Below are 22,943 nucleotides of genomic sequence, written 5' to 3'. Positions count from 1 at the left end.
CCAGATTCGTTTATATTTGTTTCAGGTTCGAATGAATGTTTAATGCTCCTACATCTCCATTTTTTTCATAAGGGAAATATTTCTATATTGTTGTCGCTTTTAATATGTTGCTTTAATATTTTGTACTGTGGTTTTGTCGTATTGAAGTGAACACGATCCAGTTATTGTGCAACTGGATTAATGGCATGTGCTCCTATTTCTTTGTACCCGAAATTAATTGGCCATTTACTGGTGTCATACCTGACCTGGTTAAATTTGAAAGGACTGAACTTACATTGAAAAGCCGTTATCTGATGTTGTTAAAGTCTTCAAAATATTTATTCAAAAAGAGTCTTCATAATATAGAACATTAAAATGATTCAAGTTATTGCCTGTGCAATTGTGTGGGTACGGGCTTGTATGCTATTTATTAGGCGACTAATAGGCGCCGGTGCGCCGGCCCAAATTCGGCCGGTCACACCCTGTACGTCGGATTAAAGTCCCTTTGACTGTCAGATTCAAGACACTTTTCGTCCCTATCACATCGTTTCTTTCTTTCCTCCCTGCAAATCAAGTGAGCACACACAGCAGGCATGAGCGCCATGGATGAGCGACCTGACCCGCCGGATCTTCGCCGCTCGCCGTATCTCTCCGCAGCTCCAATTCGCCGTCGTCACACGCCTTCCTCATCTTGTCGTTCCAGCACCACCGCCTGCTGGATGCAGCTCTGTCAAATTTCGTTCCTGCAACTCGCGCTGCCCACCATAGCACGGTGCCGCCGCCTCTAGATCACCGCCGCCGTCGACCTGCACCACCAGATTCGAGCGAAAAAACACATCTCAACCAAAAAACAACTCCAGTGGTCAGTTGCAGCAAACCCAAAAACGGGTTCCAGCAAAAAAAATAGTAGTTTCCAGCAAAAGGACATGAACAACTAGCAATCTTATTAAATCCCTTGAAGCAAAAAATATTACTGGTTCCAGCAAAAAATTAATACGGTTCCAGCAAACATGCGTCGCCGCCGTCCAGTCATAGCAAAAAATCTCAAGCAACAAAAAACTCCAGAAGTCGCAGCCGCAATCATTTGCTGGTTCCAGCAAAAATTAATACGGTTCCAGCAAAAATGCGTCGGCGCCGCCCAGTCATAGCAAAAAATCTCAAGCAACAAAAAACTTCAGAAGTCACCGCCGTAGCAAAATCATTCGCTGGTTCCACCAAAAATTAATATGGTTCCAGCAAAATGTGTCATCTCCGCCGATCGCACCAAAATATCTCGACAACGCCAGCAAAAAATCTTACCGGTTCCAGCAAAAAATGTCGCCGGTTCGAGCAAAAATGATCTCGCGCCGTATGATGGGCCGTTTGGTTCTAACACCGGTTGAAAGTGCTTGCAACTTCTCGCCTCACTAGTCCCAACTCCTACGTCAGCCGGTTGCAACACACATCCAACATTCCCTCCATGGTTGACGCAACTCTTGTGCTTGGCTGGCAACAATGGCTGCCCCGGGGAACCGCGCCGTCGTTCTTGGCTCTGCAACAACGACGGGACGACATCGCAGCGGCAACCCTCGATTGGTGCGAGCACCGACAGCCCCTAACGGCGGCGCCCCTCTGGTGGGTGCTTTCTTGTGCAGCAGCAAAAATATTGGTAGCCATGGTGAGATCGGGCAAGCTTGGGGAAAAAATGAACCGGCGCATGAGGAAAGACGAGGAAATGAGGGGATAACTAGTGGTTGTGCTCGCGCGGAAGAAGATAAGGAGGGGAGCAGGCGGTTCGTGCAGGGAATAAAAAAAGAAGGCATCGGCGTAGTGTGTGCGAGTGGTGAGCGGTGCGGGACCGGCCGAAAAACGTTAGCCGGTCGTCCGGCCAGAAACGTTTCCCTATTTATTACTAACAGTGTCAAAACATTTCTTGGTATATCTAAATACGGTGGCTTTTCAAAACCGTGTTTAAAAAAACTCCGTACATTCAAACAAACAAACCCTAGGAAGAGTCACTACACGAGACATACCATTTTCTCTTTACCATAACTTGTGTTGTTTAATTATAAAAAACTCTTTAAATCAACCGGCTGATCTCTTCCTCATGTAAACCACCCCTCGTCTCGACACGTGCCCCTTGTGGAGCCTTCCCACCACATCCCACTCCAGCCAGCGTCGACAACATCCTCGGACGTCGTTACCCTTCCTGGAGGTGTTGTCATGGAGTCCCTTCACCTCCCTTGTCACTTTGATCTGGTGCTCTCCGGGTGAAAACCCAAGTTTTGGCTTTGGCCGGAGTGGACGTCAGTGGCATACCCGCCGCTTTCCCTAGGGGCGTCATCTTGGAGGTCTAGCCTTCTGTCACCCATCGGTGGCTCGTTTTCTCCTAGAGTGTTGTCTTTACCTAGGCGGATGCGTGGCCTCGGAAGATTGCTTCTGCATTGTTGGGTGTCTACTCTGGCCACTTTGGTAGCAACGTTGTCGGCTCGTCTGGTGTGCGGCCTTAGGGCCGGTGTGAAATTCGGAGCAGCGGCTCCGGAGATCGCCTATGCGTTGTAGGGTGACTGCTCTAGCCTCTTGGGTGGCAGAGTCATTGGCTAGTCAGGTACGCGGCCTAGGGGCCAGTGTGGTGCATTGTTATGGTCTGTAAGCCAGAGTGGCAACTCCGGGTCGTGGGATAGGGTGTCGTCTCTCGTCACTTAGGTGGCAGTGTCGTTGGCCTGAATGGGGTGCAACCTTGGAGCTGACTTGTCTGTGTCGCTCATTTGTATCGGTTTTCGGCCGGATTATCTTATTAATTGGTCAATTCTCTTCTTCTAAACGAAAAGGCAAAGCTCTTGCCAGTTGCTCGGGGAAAAAAACAAGTACTGGAGTTCAAAAACCTAGTGCTGCGGGACTGTGGGAGACGAGCATGGAAAACCTAGTGTCACTTTCAAGCCACAAATCAAGATCGAAAGGCGAAGATACCCCTAACCTCACGAGTACCCCCTTTTTGAGCCGTGAATATTACATTCCATTATTGAGCTTGCTTAGATAAATCGGTTGTTACAAAGTTTTATGCACAAACTGGAATATGTAGGAACAATATGTCACTTGCCACATCCATCCAACCCAATCACCTTGTATGCCTTGATTGCACGATAAAGGCGTTTCTCCCCCAGTTTACCCACTCCCCTCTCATTGTGTCTCTCCACCGAAACTCACGCCGTCAATCGCCTTCCCTCCCATGGAGCTCTGAACTGTTATGTCCCAAATCGCCCATTGTCAGTTGAGTACGCATTATTTTTGCCAAAAAAAATCATGTGTATTTCTTTTAAGAAAAAAATGTTTTTTAGGTATGAGAAAAAAAATGTATGTATCATGAATGGCAGACTATGTAAGAATTCAGCCCAAGATAAGTACTAGCGCTAGCCCCACCCCGATATAGCCCATCTCTGAAATCTCCCAGAGCAACCGCAACCCAACTGAAAATCGAACCCTAGAGATGGCACGGCAGCAGGGGCCGGCGGCGCGGCGTCGTGGCGGCGTCCTCTGGCCTCTGCGCTCCTGTTTAGCGGCAGGCCGTAGCAGGCGAGCAGCGTCGCCTTCTCCCGTTCTTCCGCACACCCCTACAGCAACACCCCGTGAGTTAATTTGGCTTCCTGTTTCGATGCAGTTGAAATTTGAGGCCTGTTTGCAGCGAATTCATGAGAATTATTGAAAAGCCAGTACTTCTATATGTTGAACAGTTTCAAGTTGTATATGTAGCTGAACAGTTGTATGTGTAGCTGAACAGTTTCGGGGCTTGTATGGTTCTGTCAGTTATCAGATTGCTCCGTAAGGACTAATTAATGACTAGCAAAATTGTGTGTGCCAAGGAGATTAGACTGGGCTCTAGTTAGTCTTAATGCTCTTCACATGCTTGTTTAGTACCCTGTTCTTCAGTGTAGTACTCTGTTCTTTACATTGCTTCTATATTCTCTAACCTCTGCAGTGCTAATCTCGCAGAATTAATCTTTTCCTAACCAGCATACTGATCTGGCAAGAAAGATTTGGAACCTAGCCTTGTACCTAGCATTGTCACACATAATCGTTCCGACTAGGACTGTCGTGATGGGTAACCATGACTTTCAGCTACCACATGTTGGGCATGCTTATAGTTAATGCTGGAATCATCAAGCTTTTAAGCTTACCAACAACAGTAGTTGAGTTCTGTTCTGTTAATAGAAACATGCCGCCTAGACTTGTTTCCTGAAACTCCCATCTTTTGGCTGTTGTTAATTTTTTGTTTTGCCGCGAAGAAGCAACTTACGCAGTGCACCATTTAATTTTCTGCATGTATCAAATTTGTAGTGACATGTGGTAGAATTCACGCTAATTTAGGCTCCCCGTCTTTTGGAAATGCTAGGACAGTTTAATCTGGATTCTGAAGCAATGAGTACCTGCAAAATGGCAACGGTGGAAGCTACATCTGTTCCAGACAGACTGAGCAGTCTACCTCCAGAGATAAAGGGCAACATCCTCTCCCGTTTGAATATCGTAGAAGCGGTTAGGACTTGCACCTTATCAAGTACATGGAGGGATGCATGGACTGATATGCCAAAAATATCTCTTCGCGATGGGAAATTTACACGAACTAAGTTCGTTACGTTGGTTGATATGGTGCTATCACTCCACAAGGGAACTATAGAACAGTTCGATATTTCGGGTAGTGAAAGCTATCATGATGAGTTCGCTAGGTGGATGCTTATGCTGTCAAGCAGATCACCAAGATCAATTATAATTGAGTTGAAGTCAAGGCCAAGGTATAGGATACCCTCGTGCATCTTTTCTATCAGCCATCTGAAGTCTCTGCACCTAGAAAATTGCACCATCAGCTTGCCCCGGGTATTCCAAGGTTTCAAGAGCCTAACTGACCTAAGCCTCAAATTTTTCTCCTCCACAAACATGGATATCCAAAATCTGATCTCATTCTGCCCTGTACTGACCAATTTGATACTAAATTATTTTGAGGGCATCAACCGTCTAAACATTCAGGCTCCTGAACTAGAATATCTTAATGTTGTTGGGGACTTTGAAGACATTGATTTGGATGCCCCTAATCTGAAGGCAGCCATTCTCTTCCATTATCACAAATCTAAAGCATATCAATCTATTCCAATTGCGCATGACAAGGAAAGCCATGTCAAGAAGTCATTGGGAAGCCTAAGTGAGATCAAAACACTTGGAATTTCTAGCAGTTTCATGAAGGTGGGCTATTATATTAGCTCCAGCAATTCTATGGCCTTCTTCTGCCTTCTGTCTAATCTGTGTTGCCATTTTTTTTCTTGGTGCAGTATCTGTCAAAGGCGTGCATACTTACGAAACTCCCTATCATGTTCACTCGCCTGGAGGATATTTATCTTACGATATGCTTTTGGGACCAGAGGCAAGTCTTGACCGTGTGTTCATTGTTTCAGAATGCCCCTAACTTGAAGAAGCTTCTCATGTGGGTACGTATGCCTGCAGTAAATACTCTCCCTCCCTCGATCATTCAATCCATGTTTATTGAGTTTATGGCACCTACTCAGTTGTGAGAAAAAATATATGCAGAGTTACCCTGGGAGCACATGTGATCAGGATCAGGCGAGCATTCAAGAGCTTACCCTGCAAATGCAAATGAACCATCTCATAACGGTCAGTGTGAACGATTTTCGGGGTGTGGACCACGAAGTCCATTTCGTGGCAAAGCTATTGAGCTGGGCACCTGCTTTGGAAGAAGTGAGAATAGAGTGGAAGGGCGAAATGGACCGCAGCATGGTTATTACTAAGCTATTAGCGCTGCCGAGGGTGTCTCCCAGGGCCAAGATCATCGTTACATGATAAATATGCTCCCTCACCACTTTGCCAATCTAATTTGCTGTGGGTAGAATTATTTTGGCTTTGTTTAAGCGGATGTACCAGCTAGGACTATCTGGTGGTTATATATTTGTGCGATGCTGCCATTCCTCAACAGCGTCAGTTCAGCTCGTGTTGTTTGGTCCCCGTGTTCTGTGTCCATAAGAAGCGATCACATATAGGAAGGCACCTTCATGTTGTATCAACAAGATGAGAATCACAGATATCAAGTTGTACCTTCGTATCTTACATTCTGCATGTGATGCGGCATGATAATGAGATCGGAGTAGCTCATGCCAGAACCAGTCTACTTTTGGAAATCAAAGCATTCATCAGATTGGCTTACATTGGCTTCAGGTTGGAATGAATGTTTACATAACTAAGTCAGAACAAAAGAAAGAAAAAACATGTGGTTCAGACCACTCACTCGGGGGGGAGGGGGGGGGGGGGGGGGGGGGGGATCCATGTTAACACACATATATTGAACGTTTACTGGTTTGACTCGTTAATACTTTGGGATCTCAAGTTGAACACCCTGCCTGAGTCGACGAAAACAATATCATCCTCTTTTATGTCCTCCCAACAAGCCGAAACAGACTTTCAAAAGGGCTTGCTAATGAAAATCCCATGGCCATCTAGACCACCCGTCATAGGCACCCACATGCTGTGCGGACATCTGCCTTGAGTATGTCCACCTTGCGGGTGAAGCCGAGACCGCTTGAAGGGTATTGCACTATTTGCCACCTCACCATGGGCAGCTTCCCACGTGATTCAACAAAGTACCTGATGGCGGTGAGGTGATGGTCGCCTTCTTCCCCCAATATATAATCGATGCCGTTATTAATCTTGCCACTCTCTTCTTGAAGCGCATAACCATCACAAGCCTCTTCACCCTCTTGTTTAAGTGCCTCACCATGGTATTTTTCCACAAGCACATGATTTTCATCATTTTTTGCCGCCTCACCTTTCTTGTAACTACACACATTGGAATTACCATCGTCCTCTTTGTCCTCTTGTTTAAGCGCCTCGTCATTGTCCTCGTTCTCACCTAGATTTTCATCATTTGCCGCCTCCTCATCTTCGTCGACCATACACTGGAATCATCATCGCCCTCTTGTTTAAGCGCCTTGCCATTCTCCTTATCATCGCTCATATTTTCATCATTACTGTCCACCTCCTCTTTGTTGTCACTCCACACGTCGGAATCGTCATCGCTGCACACACTAGAATTATCATCATCCACTGGATCGACACTTCGGAATCGCCAACGCTGCACACACTAGAATTATCATTGTCCACTGGATTTTGAATGATGCGCTTCATGTTGGTGACCCGGTTGCCATTGTAATCGACGTGGAAGGAGAACAGGTCCTCAGCCCTATTGATTTTATAAATTATGTCTCCGAGGAATGTAATATCAACTATGCGAGTGAAGGTAGCACACTATAGCTCGGGCAACCAGACACCCTTCCATGGGTGGATGATTATGACGGGGCAGTTTGCCTCATTTGTAATGAAGACGGCAAGGTCATTTGGAGTAGATCGTACGAGCACCTTGCGGATTTGAAACCACTCTGGTACATTGCCAATGACGGTGTCAAGCTCAAGCAGCGACACGGTTGTTCTGGAGAAAGGGTCGAGCAAGAGATAAGTGTGTCTCTTCTTGGCAATGCAGTCGAGGGCGAGCCTGCCGTCGGCAGAGCCGACACAATGCGCATTATCAGAGAGATGCAGTGCCAATAGCGCTTGCGGTCAAAAGGAGCAATAACATTCCCTTCTAGTCAAGGACACACAACAGCTAGCACTTCGGCAGACCTTGACTAGAAGGCGATGCCACAAGCGACAGATGGCTCGACAATGCGCAAGATCGATGGTGCTTGGGACCATGGCGATGCTGGGAAAAATTCGAAAGGTGTTTTCTTTTGTTATACCCGACGCGGTTATTTTCTTTCTGTAGTTTACAATATGCATATTTTTACGTGGTTATAAGAGTCTTCAAAATATATACTCAAAAAGAGTCTTCACAATATAAAACTTTTAAATCGATTGAAGATATTGCCCATGAAAGGATGTGGGTGCAGGCTATTGTGCTATTTTGGTACTAGAAGTGTCAAACGCTTCTTGGTATATCCAAATACGGTGGTATTTCAAGACTGTATTATGAAGAAAAAAACTTATATCCAAAGGAACAAACAAACCCTCTGACGAATCATTACAGGAGATATACCATTTTCTTATGCCCATGACTTGTGTAATTGTGTTGTTTAGTCATATATATTGCTATAGAGATACGTAACTAGAATAGAATAACAAAAAGGAAACAGCTGGTTCAGACTACTAACTCTGGGGGAAAATATCCATGGCATTGGCAAGGAATATATATCGAAGACATGAGCCTTTGATGCGCTAATGCTCTGGGACGTCAGGTTGAACACCTCGCCTGTGTCGTCGAAAACAATATCATCATCTTTTATCGTCTCCCAACAAGCCGAACGGACTTGGAAAAGAGTTTTCTAATGAAAATCGCATGGCCGTCTAGACTAGCCGTCATGGGCACCCACATGCCTGTGCTAACATCTGCCTTGAATACATCCACTTTGCGGGTGAAGCTCAAACCGCGTGAATGTTATTGCACTGGTTGTCGTCTCACCGTTAGCACTTCCCACATGATTCAATAAGTACCTGATGGCGGGGAATGGTATAGCACTAGCTGCTGGACGACCATCGACTTCTTCCCATATATACTCGATGTCATAGGTAATCTTGTCACCCTCTTCTTTAAGCGCATAATCATCACCAGCCTCTTCGCCCTCTTGTTTAAGCAGCTTGTAATCGTCCTTGTCCTCCTCCGCGCCCACATTTTCATCACTAGTTGTCGCCTCATCTTTGTCATCGCTCCACACAGTGAAATTTTCACCGCCCATTGGAATTTGAATGATGCGCTTGATATTGATGACCATGGGAACCCCATTGCCATCGAACTCAACATGAAAGGAGAAGACGTCCTCCGTCAGAAAGAGTCGATGCAGACCGCATTATGGGGGATGGAGGGGTTGCGGTGCCTGTTGTTAGAATTAATGGGCTAGGCCCATAGCAATTTCTGAAATCTCAAAGCCCATGTGTAAAATGGCAAGTGGTGGTGCTAAGTTTAGTCCCACCGCGGAAGTTGAAGAAGAGTTGGACCTCTTTATATAGTGGGTTCTCTCCACCACTCTAAGTGGTGTGTGAGAAGAGAAAGGGAAAACCACACGCGCGCGCTCGCTCGCCTCGCCTGGCCGGGTTGGGAGAAAACCATCACTTTCTTATTTGCGCACTTGGGGATGTTTGGCAAAGGTCAATATTCCTATTCCTAAGAAACGCAAACTTGGACCAAAGACAGTGGATTGTGTCTTTCTAGGGTATGCTCAACGGAGCATTGCTTATAGGTTTTTAGTGGTAAAATCTGAAGTACCTGATATGCATGTTGATACTATAATGGAATCTCGTGATGCGACATTTTTTGAGAACATATTTCCTATGAAAGATATGCATAGCATTGCTAGATTTTCTTCTGAGATAATTCCTGAATCTAGTACAACTGATGAATATTTCGAACAATCACATGAGGAAGTCCTTGAGAAGGATAACAATGAAGTTCCTAGAAGGAACAAGAGACAAAGGATTGCAAAATCCTTTGGTGATGATTTCATTGTATACCTTGTGGACGACACACCCAAGACGATTGCAGAAGCATATGCATCTCCGGATGTAGATGATTGGAAAGAAGCTGTTCATAATGAGATGGACTCAATTCTTTCTAATGGAACTTGGGAACTAACTGATAGACCATATGGTTGTAAACCTGTGGGCTGTAAGTGGGTGTTCAAAAAGAAGCTAAAGCCCGATGGTACTATTGATAAGTACAAGGCGCGGCTAGTGGCCAAGGGCTACACTCAGAAAGAAGGCGAAGATTACTTTGACACCTATTCACCCGTTGCTAGAATGACCACCATTCGAGTGTTACTTTCCTTGGCTGCCTCTTATGGTCTTATCATTCATCAAATGGATGTAAAGACAGCTTTTCTCAATGGAGAGTTGGAAGAGGAGATCTATATGGATCAGCCTGACGGGTTTGTGGTAAAGGGTGAAGAGAGAAAGGTGTGCAAGTTGTTAAAATCTTTGTATGGTCTGAAACAGGCACCTAAGCAATGGCATGAGAAGTTTGAAAGAACTCTGACTTCTGCAGGATTTGTCATTAACGAGGCTGATAGGTGTGTTTACTATCGCCATGGTGGGGGCAATAGTGTCATATTATGTTTGTATGTGGACGACATACTGATCTTTGGTACAAACATTAATGCAATTAATGAAGTCAAGTCTTTTCTATCAAAAAGTTTTGACATGAAAGATCTGGGAGAAGCCGATGTAATTCTAAACATCAAACTTATTAAGGATGAGAGTGGGATTACATTAACGCAATCTCACTATGTTGAGAAGGTCTTGAACCGATTCGGTTTTATGGATAGCAAGCCTTCTCCAACACCTTATGATCCCAGCGTGACACTCAGAAAGAACAAGAAAGAAACGAGAGATCAATTAAGATACTCTCAAATTGTCGGTTCACTCTTGTACTTAGCTAGCGCTACAAGACCAGATATCTCTTTTGCTATGAGCAAACTGAGTAGGTTCATGTCCAACCCGGGTGATGATCATTGGCATGCACTAGAAAGGGTCTTGCGCTATCTGAGAGGTACTATGAGTTACGGAATTACTTATTCAGGGCATCCTGCTGTGCTAGAAGGATATAGTGATTCAAATTGGATCTCCGATGTTGATGTACTTTACGCAACAAGTGGGTATGTATTTACTCATGGTGGTGGCGCAGTGTCATGGAGGTCTTGCAAGCAAACCATATTGACGAGGTCAACTATGGAAGCAGAATTAACTGCTTTGGACACAGCTACTGTTGAGGCAGAATGGCTGCGTGAGCTCTTGATGGACTTGCCGGTTGTTGAAAAACCTGTACCGGCTATTCTTATGAATTGTGATAACCAAACGGTTATCGCTAAAGTGAACAGTTCTAAAGATAATGCAAAGTCATCAAGACACGTGAAAAGACGTTTGAAGTCTGTCAGGAAGTTGAGAAACTCCGGAGTAATAACTGTTACGTATATACAAACAGACAAAAAACTTGGCAGATCCCTTTACAAAGGGACTATCACGAAATGTGATAGATATTGCATCGAGGGAGATGGGTATGAGACCCATAGATGTTACACCATAGTAGTAACCCAACCTTTGTGATCGGAGATCCCGTGAATTAGGATCTGGGAAGAACAAGCTATTGGTTAACTGAGGAGAGTAATAACTTATGATCGTCTCCAAGTGAAGATGCAAAACTCTCAGAGCTGTAAGGCTCAGATCTGTAAGGCAGGTTGGCAACATGCCTTAATGTGGTTCTATTGGCTATAATTAGCAAAGATGCTGTCCTACAGAGCAGTCTTGAAAGAACACACCTATATGAGTTCTGACTGTAAACGTCGCAGTCTATGAGATTTGGGTGATCTCTAGTAAGCTCACGAAGAGACCAGGGAGTATGACGTATAAGCTTCAAACCGCGGGGTAGCCTACTGGCGGTCAGGTACTGGTTAAGACTTTGAGTGAAACCTGTTCACACAAAACTAGCAATTCAAGGCATAGTCCATTGTCAAGTTGTGAATGGATGTAGCTTAAAGTTCTAGGCAGAAGTTCAACTTAACAGTCTCAGCTGAAACACTGGTATATTAAACAAGTGGTGAGAGAAGGCAAATCTCTAAATGGGTATTTGAGATCTGGTGGGGGATTGTTAGAATTAATGGGCTAGGCCCATAGCAATTTTTGAAATCTCAAAGCCCATGTGTAAAATGGCAAGTGGTGGTGCTAAGTTTAGTCCCACCACGGAAGTTGAAGAAGAGTTGGACCTCTTTATATAGTGGGTTCTCTCCACTACTCTAAGTGGTGTGTGAGAAGAGAAAGGAAAAACCACACGCGCGTGCTCGCTCGCCTCGCCTCGCCTGGCCGGGGCGTGGCGAGGCGAGGCGAGGCGTACATGCGACATGCGCGTGAATGGTCCGCCGAAATCTGGTCCGTCTCCTTGCAGGAGCGCAGCTTCCTTTTGCCGTTTTAATTTTATGTCTTGGCAGACAAGTTTTTGATTTCTTGTCCGGTAAGTATACGAATTAGAAACCGAATCGGTTTGGGATTGTGGTCGCGACACAATACCGCCTCTGGTCCTAATATATATACAGCTACCGGCTGCGGCCAGAGACACACCGAAAAACACCTAGGGTTTTGCCTCATCTCACAACTTGCGCCGCCATCGTAGTCTACTCCATCCCAAACGCCGGCGTGCATCGGCGCGTGGGAGAGCAGGTCTCCGGAACCGTTCGTCTTTGCGATCCTGCACCGGGAGAGGACGAATTAGGTTTTTGGGAAGCGCTGTGCGCGACTGCTCAAATTCGTCATCACGGGTCGTCTTCCGTCCAAGTCGGGTGGTGCTACTCATCGTCGTATTCATCGGCGTCAGCAGCAGATCGTCGCCAACATCGTCATCAACACTGTCGCACCCATAATAGTTAACGATCAGTACGTCCAACATCCTCTGTTCATGTCTGTTTCTACAGCTATTGTTACGTGTTTGCTGCTGTTATGCATGTCTTGTTGTTCTTCTAGTTTGCTAGATTATTGCATGCTAGTATCTTTTCTAGTCACGAATTATTTACTGGAATTAATCATGAACTTGCCTAATATTCCAACACCTGTTGCGGTTGCGATTGGATAGAGTATAAACATTCCCTGCCCATTTGAGGACCCACAGCTGCTGGCGCGCCGGAACACCTTGACGATGCAGAGCCCGGTGCCACGAGCGGCAGACGGCTCGACAACATGCAAGATGGACGGTGCTGGGGGCGATGCCGATGCTGGGGATCATGCTGGTGATGAGGACGAGGAGTTCCGGCGGGAGTTTGGACCACGACGAAGTCGACGTTATCTATCTCCGCTTGCACGCTCGTCCTGCCGATGATCTTGTCTTCTTTAGAAAGCTTTCCTCTCTTGATTGATTGAACTGCAAGGAATTACGTGCCGGTACGGGGCTGATACATATAGATGGAGCTGGGCTTTAGTTTCCTGGTGTATGTGCGTGCTGCGTGCATCCTACGGTTTGGGTCCAGAACGGAGAAGAACTCCTGTTTGGAACACAGACAAAAAAGCTGGATAAAACTCCAAGAATCTCCGTGGGCTCGATATACTGTATTCTTTTTGGACACAGACCAGAGCTCTCTCCTCATGGCGCGCTTCTAGTAAGTAAAATCATGCCTCCTGGTACAATACAACTGTCGAATCCTATGTCTATTACTCCAGTAGCTTAATCAACTAGACAGGCATTAACATGGAGGACGTGTCAGCTTTCGCTATGGTCCGAGCTCCCGCCGGGTCTCATCGGCTCCGTCGTGACCCGCCTCCCGACCACCGGCGATTGTGCCCGCTTCTGAGCCGTCTGCTGCTCCTGACGATCGGCGATGCGACACCACAGCTCCCAAGCATGACACTCACCACCATGAGTCGTTCTCCCCGACGGGTGCTGCCTCAAATCCTTCCAGGGCCGCTCGGCACAATCGACTCGCTCCGCCAGCTTCCCCAAGAAAGCAAAATGTGTTGCCTCTACCGGTAGCTGGCTTGTCCCCGACTGCGTCGATGCCTATAAAAAGCATAGATGTCTCTTACATAATTTGTGCCGGTTCCTGAGCTGGACACCATCTTCGGCCATGTGTTAGAGACTTATTTGGTCACCAAGGTGCTCAGGCAATCATGCCCCGATGATGTTGTTGCTCTCATGACCTCTGACCGCCCGAATTACCCGTTGGTCTTGGCCAGAGCTAGGAAGGGTGAAGACCATCTTTGATGATGGCATGCATCTTTGTATGCATCATTTGATATTGCGTTCCTTGGAGGCAAATTGTGCGGCATCACTAAGGCTGAAGACCTTTACATTTTCAAAGCTGTCTTTGATGATGACGGCATACCCATGGTTACTAGTGCCCAATGCATCATAGAACACTCGACAAGTAATGTCGATGAAGCATATTGAGAAAAGTGGAAAGGTAAAACAAATTGCTGCCGCTCTTGTCTGATTCAATTACATATTGAGAAACAAAAAGGTGAAAACTCTACTACGAACGGTAGTAGAGAATTGGCTCTCCAAGCATCGTTTTTATATTTCTTGGACATGGGTTTGAACTTGGAGGAAACATTTATAACATGCTACATATCTACAATTTTGACCTAAATGTTTCAGTGAACTTTGAAGCCAGGAATATTCGGTTTTTGCATATACTCCCATTGAAAGAGCATCGTAGCACCGCAAGCCATGTGAGAGCACATAGATTTTCTCCTCCCGTGGCTTTGGAACATGGTAGCACCACAAACCCACAAACCATGGGAGCACAAAATAGTCCCCAAACGCATAGTAGAATAACCATATATATATATTGATCTAGCCTAAAGCCCTCTGTTACGTGCTAGTACATACCTACAGCTAACTACAAATACACAAGAACAATATACCAGTCATTGGCGGAGCTACCGACGAATAACTGAGGGGGCAAATGACCAAATATATTTTTTAAAGGGGTCAAAAACTACATTTCCCTCAATTTATGGCACCCAAATACAGAGTTCCTTCACAAAAAGTCCAAGAGCTGGGGGGGGGGGGGGGGGGGGCATGGCACCTGCAGTAATACACATAGCTCCGCCAGTGATACCAGTTGATATTTTTGAGGTTCCAGAGTAGATGGTCACGAGCAACCTATTCACTTATGTTTCAGTATTTGTTTCCGAGTTTTTGGTATTCAGGTTCCGCGAAAAAATGGAAACAAAATATGACAGCACACATTTCCATCCAATTTCGCTCGTGTATATAATTCAAAGAGTAACATGCGCCACTGCTATATGTCCCGCTTGATGTTCAGTATGATGGAATCCCCGAGTAAGAACAAAAATATCTATGTACTGAACAATTTTTCAAGTGTCGCATGCGTTCAGCCCATTTGGCATTGATCGCCCTGATTGTCCAAGGAAAGCGTTCTCCGATAGTTTACCCGCTCCCCTCTTCCCTTGTGTCTCAAATAAACAAAACTCGCACGTTGGTCGCCTTCCCTCTCCGGGGTGCTCCGCATTGCGTGTACCAGTTCATGAAAACCTCAACCCCTCAAAATTCAATGTACATTGTTAGTCCAAGTCCTGAGTATTCAGTATTTTCTAAAAATGTTATGTGCGTATTTTTTAGGGGTTTATTATGTGCGTATATATGATATATACCATGAGAAAAAGGTAAAATAGCTGCTATTTATTAAGCATTCAGCCCAATGTAACCCGCTCACCCACCCACACCACATGGCCCAGTGGCCCAATCTGCCCTCAAGCCCAATGCGGAAATCCCCAGCGTCTCTACCACCGGCGTCCGGCGCAACCAGAAAATTCAAAACCTAAACACGGCATGGCGGCTGGTGGTGCGCGGCGACGCGGGCATTCGGCGTGGAGTCGCGGCGGCTTCTGCGCTCTGGCTCGGTCTGCAGGCCGTGTTGGGCAGCGCCCGCCCGCAAGCCCAAAGCAGCAGCGGTCGAGCGGCGTCGCCTTCCCCCTTCTTCGTCGCTCCTGCAGCAACTCCGTATGTTCAGTTTGCTGCATAACCACCAGGATTAATTAGCAACTGAGGCTTGTTTATATTCTAGTTGATCTTACTGCTGGTCACATACTTGTTTAGATTCAATTGCTTAACTGAATCCAGTTTAGTACTACTCTGTTATATACATTGCTTTTTCATTCTCTAGAATCTGCAGTGCTAATTTCTCAGAATTAATATTTTCCTAACTAGCACATTGATCTGGCAAGATAGGTTGTCGGTTGGAACCTAGCCTTGTGTTTAATATTGCCATATACATAATCGTTGATCCAACTAGGATTGCCGTGACATGATTTTAAGCTAGTACATGTCCATCATGCTTACAGTTAATGTTGGAATAATCAAACTTTTGAGTTTACCAACGCTAGTAGTTGTGTTCAGTTCTGTGAATGGAAACACGCCAGACTTGTTTCCCTAAACTCCCATCTCTCAGTTGTAGCTTCTTTTTTTTTGTTTTGCTATGAACAAGCAACTTACTTAGCAGTTAGAACACTATTTAATTTTCGAAAAGGTGCGACGACACCCGGGTGTCCCTGCACCCTCCAGTCTTGTCCATTCAGCAAAAATAAAATTCGAGCTAACCACTGTCCAGCAGCAGATGCTTTGTAGTACCAGAGTAATTAGGCAGACTTTTTTAAGGACGCAAACAGGGACGGAAGGAGGAAGTAGCATGCAGGAATAGGTCTGGCAGAAAACAGTCTGACACATGCATGCACAATACAGTATCTCTCTCTTCTCACGTTTTCTTGCTTTAAAAGCAGCCACACATGCATGCACGAAGCTTGCTCTCTCTCCTCACCCTCTCTTTTCAACAAGCTGACATGCATAGCTACAGGGCGCCAGCGGTCCACGAGAGTGATGGTTGAAGTGACAGTGCATGTGCCGCCTACTCAGCCGAAGTGACAGTGACAGTGCATGCGCCTACAGGACACAGTTTGCATGGTCACTCCTTTCAGTTTTCTATTCTAGCATGTCGACATGTCATCTCCAATACACCATGCTCCTGCGCTTAATGAAGCACCAGAACAGCTAATGGATTCCATTGCTACAGTGCATGGCACAAATCTCAATGCGTCATAGTCTGAATGAATGGTACAGATAAGAGGGTGTCTAGGCACCCGGGATCTAAAAGACCACTCTCTTTAATTTTTGCATGTATTGCAATTTTAGCGATATGTGGTATAATCCACGCTAACTTAGGCTCTTCGTCTTTTGGAAATGAGTAAATTTATTTTTACCCCATGATTCACCCTTTTGACAGATTTTACCCATTTTTGAGAAAATCCTCAATTTATACCCCCGTTTATCACCTGCGTGCCACATTTTATCCCCTTGTGACAGAATTGACCCCCCCAATTTGGTGCTGATTTGGCATGCCATGTAGGCGGTTCAGTACAGTCATGCTCTGATTGCCAAACACGTTACGCTCGTTAAGGTTTAGTACTTCATTAAAATCACTGAGTGCAATCCGGGGCAAGTTGCTTGTAGCAGCAAGACCCTTAATACCACCTCTTTGGAATTTGTGCCTCACCATAAACAAGAGTTACACGCAACGGTTCAGGATCAACACCATCTATCTTAGCTCGATGTGATACTAGGAATAACTTAAAACTTCGAGCTTTATTGAATCGTTTCAAAAGAGATCAAGTTCACCACTCCTACTGGAGCTACTAAATGCAAAACTATAATGAAAACCCAAATGTGGCAGGCCATTCAAGCATTCTGTCGCACTAGCCTACCACCCCTCCCTACTCACCAGATTGGTATAGGGTGCCAGTCCCAATGATATGGTGATCAGGTAATGCTCAAGTTAGTAGGAATCCTGGTTTAGCGTACGTATTCAAACAAGACAACGAAATAAAAGAAAGAGAAAACATTCAATTGTAATAGAAGCAAGTCATCATCGAGTTCAACATCATCATGAGATTACAAGTCAACATCATGTTTATTGAGTTCAAGGGACCACAAAAGGTAACCACTTGACATTAAGCTCAGTACTAAGAGCGTGAACATGAGAGCAATTACTAAGAGTTGGAACATAATAAAAAATAAATAGGGGGCGTGGCTTGCCGCGCGTTCCTGAACGGCGAGCCAAAGGATAGGGCATTGAGATGTTAGTGGATATGACATTAGCATCTTATAAACATATATCATAACGATAATTGTTTAGAGTTAACAAAGTTTGGATGTAAAATGCATGTAGTTACATGTAGGAATTACTTTATCTGGCATACACATGGATATGATCATAGATTAAAATAGCCCGCGAAATAGCCGCTATAGCTGCGCTATAGCTGCCCGGGAGCCTCGCCGCTACGCTATGGCTGCTGCCGCGATATCCCCCACAAATCCCTCTAAATGGCTCAACAATGAGCAAAACCCTCTAGAAATAATCTCTTCCACCAGAAAAATTTCCGCCATTTGCCGCAATTGCCCGCTATGGCGGCCGCTATAGCTGCTGGGAGAGGCCGCCGCGAAATCATTTCTCCCGCGATTTTAATCTATGGATATGATACAATCATAATATATACATTGTGCAAGAACAAGTCTTGTGGAGCTACAGAAGTGCTGGATTCTAAATCCGTGAAGTTTCAATGTATAGCAGCATAACAAAAGGGGATCCATGTAGATACAAATAACAATTACTCTATTTGGCATACATAGGGACGACCACAATATAATACATTGGGCAACAACAAGTCTTGTGGAGTTACAAAAGTATCTGAGACCACAATACATGCACACACACAGTCCGGGCACCCAATCCACGCCGTAGAGCGGATAGTCCAATGCATTCCATCCGAGAACAACATGAAATATTATAACTACATCTGATCAGTAGATTAGACGATTTTACAATCTACATCAGTCATGTTGCTTCATATTGGGCAATTTATATTCGGAGCACATATCGAATGCTAAGATAATACTTGGAAAGCAACATGGTGCTAGATAGTACAATCTACATCAGTCTTTGCATGTTGCTTTATACTCGCAATTTATATTCGGAGCATGGATCGAATGCTAAGATAACACTTGGAAAGCAACATGGTGCTAGATAGTACAACATAACCACTACCTTCCAAGACCCCCTGCTCGGCAGTTTACTTTATAGAAAATAAATTCCTACAATTAAAGTGCCACATCCATGACCTTTTTTAGTAGTCCATCAAGAGAAAACTTGTGCTTGAAGGGATACAGAGATATGTTTAGCAGTATTCCCTACAAAAGTATGTTAGCTTGACAATTAACTCAGCACATATGTGGTAACTACTTCTTTGGCATCCAGTACAAGGTTCAGGAATTAATTGTTCTACGGATCAGAAGGAAAGGCAATTTCATGGAGCACTTTTTTAGATTATTGACGTGAATACTTCCAATGCATTTGAATGTTCTAGTTGAGCAATTGGTATATTCTAAGAGAGATAGAAAAGTAGCCCAAAGGGTACTAAAACGGCAAGGAAGTCGGAAGATACAAGTTTTTTTAGATATAGGTAAGAAAAGCAGCAAGGTAATAGGCCAAACATGAAAGGCGCAGTTGGAAGAAGGCGATTGGTGGGAGACATACCAAAGGGACAATGACGGCGACAAGCAGGAAGCGGCAAAGCGACCTGGAGATCATTACATCCTTGCGCAAGATATATGATGTTGTTAGAAACATATGAGACACTGAGGATAGGAGAGGCTTGATCCAGACCTGAAGAACGCGGCGTCAAATCGAGGAGGAGAGGAACAATAGAGAAGGGGGCGAATGGGAGGACGAAGGGGCAAGCCAGCCATTGTCTCACACCTCATCGACGCACGGGCCAACCGGCATCCACCACGCACAGGGCAAAACAGGAAAAACTGAAAATGCCCCCCGGCGGGTCATGCTAATTATCGGCGGTGGCAACAAATATTTACCTGTTGGACCGCGCCGACGGGCCACATAGAACACATTACCAGACACGGTCACTGACAAAGACGGCCCACAAGCGAGTTACCCCACACGTCAGTGAGTCTCGGTCGAAACCAGCCGAGTGAGCAAGAATACAGAGGCGAGGCCTCGATCCGACGGCGAAGGTCGTCCGGGAGTGAGATCGGACGGACGGAATCGCATCAAGGAATCGATCCGACGGCCACCAGTGCCTGAGCTCTTAGAGCGCTTGTAGGGTGCTTCGTTTCTTGTTTTAGGATACATGGCCCAGTAGCCCAGTCTCCCCTCAAGCCCAATTCTGAAGTCACATGAAATTGGAACCCTATCCTACAAAAGAAAAAAAAAAGAGGAAATCCGAACCCTAACCACGGCATGGCAGAAGTACCCGGCGGCGCGCCTGCGTAGGCATCCATCCCGGCGCCGCGGCAACATCCTCGCCCCTCTTTCCTCAGCGCCCTGTCTTGGCGGCAGACCGTGCTTGGCGGCCTCCAAGGCCACACCAGGCGAGCGTCGCCGTCTCCTCCCGTTTTCCGTCGCGCCTGCAGAAACTGAGCGCGAGCGTCGTCGAGCCACATCGAACACCAACACGCGACATAGGAGTAAGTTGATTTGGCTTCCTATTTCAGAGTCGAACAATTTGATTTTTTTATCAGTTGTATGAATCTATGCCCAAACATGTGTTGTACAATTAGTTGTACTGCTTGTTCACATGCTTGATTAGATTTGTTGGTTAAATTAATCCAGTTTATTACTGCTATATTATTTACATTGTTTTTTTCTATCTCTGACATCTAAAGTGACAATTTCGTAGAATTAATCTTTTCCTAGCTAGCATGTTGATTTGGTAAGAAAATTATTTAATTGTCAGTTGGACCTTAGTATAGTGCATAGTATGCCAGACATAATCGTTGATCAAATTAGGACAGTCGTAACTGAGTAACCATGACTATAAGTTATTGCATCCTCATCATGCTTATCTTTAATGTTGGAGTAATCAAGCTTTTCAGCCTACCAACACAAGTAGTCGAGTTCAGTTCTGTTAATAGAAACATGCCGGCTTACTTGTTTCCTAAAACTGTCATCTTTCGGCTGTTGCTTATTCTTTGTTATGCCATGAATAAGCAACTATGCAGTGCACAATTTAATTTCTGCATGTAGTGATATGTGGTAGAATCCACGCTAATTTAGGCTCCCCGTCTTTTGGAAATGCTACAACAGTTTAATCTGGATTCTGAAGCAATGAGTACCTGCAAAAAGACCAGGGCAGAAGCTACATCTGTTGTGAGTTCAGACAGACTGAGCAGTCTACCTCCAAAGATAAAGGGCAACGTCCTCTCCCGTTTGGATGTCAGAGAAGCGGTTAGGACTAGCACCTTATCAAGTACTTGGAGGGATGCATGGACAAATATGCCAAAAATATCTTTGCGCGATGGAAATTTTACGCGAACCAGGTTCGTTACGTTGGTCGATATGGTGCTAGCACTCCACATGGGAACCATAGAAGAGTTTGATATATCAAGTGAAAAAAGTTACCACGATGAGTTCGCTAGGTGGATGCTCATGCTGTCAAGGAGATCACCAAGGTCAGTTACAATCAAGTTGAACTCAGGGCCAAGGTATAAGATTTCCTCATGCGTCTTTTCCATCGGTGATTTGAAGTTTCTGCAACTGGAAAACTGCATCATCAGCTTGCCCCGGGCATTCCAAGGTTTCAAGAGCCTAACCTACCTGAGCCTAAACAATTTCTCATCCACAGACAGGAATATCCAAAATCTGATCTCGTTCTGCCCCGTACTGAAAGATTTGATATTAACTACTTTTGAGGGCATCAACCAACTAAACATTCAAGCTCCTAAGCTAGAATATCTTCGTGTTTATGGGGACTTTGAAGACATTAATTTGGAGGCCCCTAATCTAAAGGTGGCCATCCTCTATCTAGGTCACCAAGCTAAAGCATATCAATCTGTTCCAATTGTGCATGACAAGGAAAACCATATCAAGAAGTCATTGGGAGGCCTAAGTGAGATCAAAATACTTGGAATCACTGGTAGTTTCATGAAGGTGAGCTATTATTACCTCCAGCATTGCTATGGTCTTCTTCTGCCTGCTGACTAATCTGTGTTGCCATTTCCCCCTTGTCGCAGTATCTATCAAAAGGGCGTATACTTACAAAGCTCCCTTCTGTGTTTACTCGGCTCGAGAATATTTATCTTAATATATGCTTTTGGGACCGGAGGCAAGTCTTTGCTGCTTATTCATTATTTCAGAATGCCCCCAACTTGAAGAAGCTTGCGGTGTGGGTACGTATGGTAGTAAATCCTCTCCCTCCCTCAATCACGCACTCCATGTTTCTTGTGTTTGCAACGCCTTATGAGTTGTTATTTTTGCTTTTTTTGCAGAGTTACCCTTCGAGCACATGGGATCAGTGTCAGGCGAGGATTCTAGAGCATACGCTGCAAATGCAAATGGACCATCTCGTGACGGCTAGTGTTGGATGCTTCCGGGGTCTTGACAACGAAGTCGATTTCGTGGGAAAGTTACTGAGTTGGGCACCTGCTCTGGAAGAAGTGAAGATAGAATGGAAGGGCGAAACAGACTGCAGCATGGTTTTTGCCAAGCTATTAGCTATGCCGAGGGTGTCTGCCAGGGCCAAGGTCATTGTTACATTTTGATAAGCATGCTGCCCCATCACCTGCTCTGAGTTCATGCGAATGTACCACCTACGACTAGCTGGTGGTTATATGTGTGCATCTAATACAAATCATCAGGTGGAGGTAGTGTGTGTTGTCGAGGACATTTTGTGGGAGTATTTAATGTGACACCAGCATGTGTTTTTCATATGAAACACTTGAGGAAGTTTTCCATCACTAGTAGAAAAAGGCCCATTTGCCCCGGTTCAAGAGGCCCATTTGTTCCGGTTCTGGAACCGGGACTAAAGGGCCGGGAATAAAGCCCAAAACATTTAGTCCCGGTTTGCTTACGAACCGGGACATGTGGTGCTCCACGTGGCCGCTGCGGCGAGCCCAGGCAGGAGGGGCCTTTAGTCCCGGTTGGTAACACCAACCGGGACCAAAAAGCATCCACGCGTCAGTAGCTCAGGAGCCGGAGTTTTTGTTTTTTTTGAAGGGGGGGGGGGGGGGGGTTTGGGGGTTTTGAAGAGTTAATTTAGGGGTTTCATATATTGTGTTAACTATCTAATAGAGGGAAGTGATCTCTCTTATCTCCGTGCTTGGTCGACGCTACGTACTATATGTATAGAGAGAACTCGACACGCTAGCTAGTAAGCAAATGAAGGAAACCATTAAGTACACAAGATCGTCATGAACATATACAGAGAGAAGTGATTGACCTCTCCTTCTCCGAGAGATTGGTCGAACAACAAGTTTTCATAAATCTATCCGACGCTACTAGCTACATATATACAATATAAGATCTCTTACAATCCCTAACATCTGAAGTCAAGTTTCATATGGTATTCTCCGGCTGGATTGATGACGTAGTCAAGAAAGA

The 22,943-nt window shown here is 45.2% G+C and overlaps 2 protein-coding genes across 3 annotated transcripts; both read left to right on the top strand.

Annotated features, from left to right (window-relative positions):
• The first annotated feature begins 3,420 nt into the window (after positions 1–3,420).
• LOC109747717 (F-box/FBD/LRR-repeat protein At1g13570-like) lies at positions 3,421–6,142 on the top strand. Its single transcript, XM_040403098.3, has 4 exons — positions 3,421–3,584; positions 4,349–5,190; positions 5,277–5,432; positions 5,533–6,142. The coding sequence occupies exons 1-4, from the start codon at positions 3,446–3,448 to the stop codon at positions 5,800–5,802; spliced, it is 1,407 nt and encodes a 468-aa protein (XP_040259032.2). The 5' UTR covers positions 3,421–3,445; the 3' UTR covers positions 5,803–6,142.
• Positions 6,143–19,768: 13,626 nt separating this feature from the next.
• Positions 19,769–22,300, top strand: LOC109747716 (F-box/FBD/LRR-repeat protein At1g13570-like). Of its 2 annotated transcripts, none has more exons than XM_040386038.3 (4): positions 19,769–20,032; positions 20,652–21,494; positions 21,578–21,742; positions 21,833–22,300. In XM_040386038.3, the coding sequence occupies exons 2-4, from the start codon at positions 20,673–20,675 to the stop codon at positions 22,103–22,105; spliced, it is 1,260 nt and encodes a 419-aa protein (XP_040241972.1). In that variant the 5' UTR covers positions 19,769–20,032; positions 20,652–20,672; the 3' UTR covers positions 22,106–22,300. The 2 variants fall into 2 exon arrangements, with proteins under 2 accessions (XP_040241972.1, XP_040241973.1); XM_040386039.3 differs by having other exon boundaries at positions 19,773–20,032; positions 21,578–21,733.
• The last annotated feature ends 643 nt before the right edge of the window (positions 22,301–22,943 follow it).

The sequence above is a fragment of the Aegilops tauschii genome, chromosome 3 (genome assembly GCF_002575655.3).
Source record: "Aegilops tauschii subsp. strangulata cultivar AL8/78 chromosome 3, Aet v6.0, whole genome shotgun sequence".
Taxonomy (NCBI): domain Eukaryota; kingdom Viridiplantae; phylum Streptophyta; class Magnoliopsida; order Poales; family Poaceae; genus Aegilops; species Aegilops tauschii.
This window is presented reverse-complemented; position numbering and strand designations above follow the sequence as displayed.

Bases quoted from the DNA above. Each gene is read 5' to 3' on its own strand.
- LOC109747717 (XM_040403098.3), top strand. From the start codon at position 3,446: ATGGCACGGCAGCAGGGGCCGGCGGCGCGGCGTCGTGGCGGCGTCCTC. The intron at 3,585-4,348 runs GTGAGTTAATTT...TGGAAATGCTAG, and splicing joins CACCCCTACAGCAACACCCC to GACAGTTTAATCTGGATTCT. The intron at 5,433-5,532 runs GTACGTATGCCT...AAATATATGCAG, and splicing joins TGAAGAAGCTTCTCATGTGG to AGTTACCCTGGGAGCACATG.
- LOC109747716 (XM_040386038.3), top strand. From the start codon at position 20,673: ATGAGTACCTGCAAAAAGACCAGGGCAGAAGCTACATCTGTTGTGAGT. The intron at 21,495-21,577 runs GTGAGCTATTAT...CCCTTGTCGCAG, and splicing joins TCACTGGTAGTTTCATGAAG to TATCTATCAAAAGGGCGTAT. The intron at 21,743-21,832 runs GTAGTAAATCCT...CTTTTTTTGCAG, and splicing joins TTGCGGTGTGGGTACGTATG to AGTTACCCTTCGAGCACATG.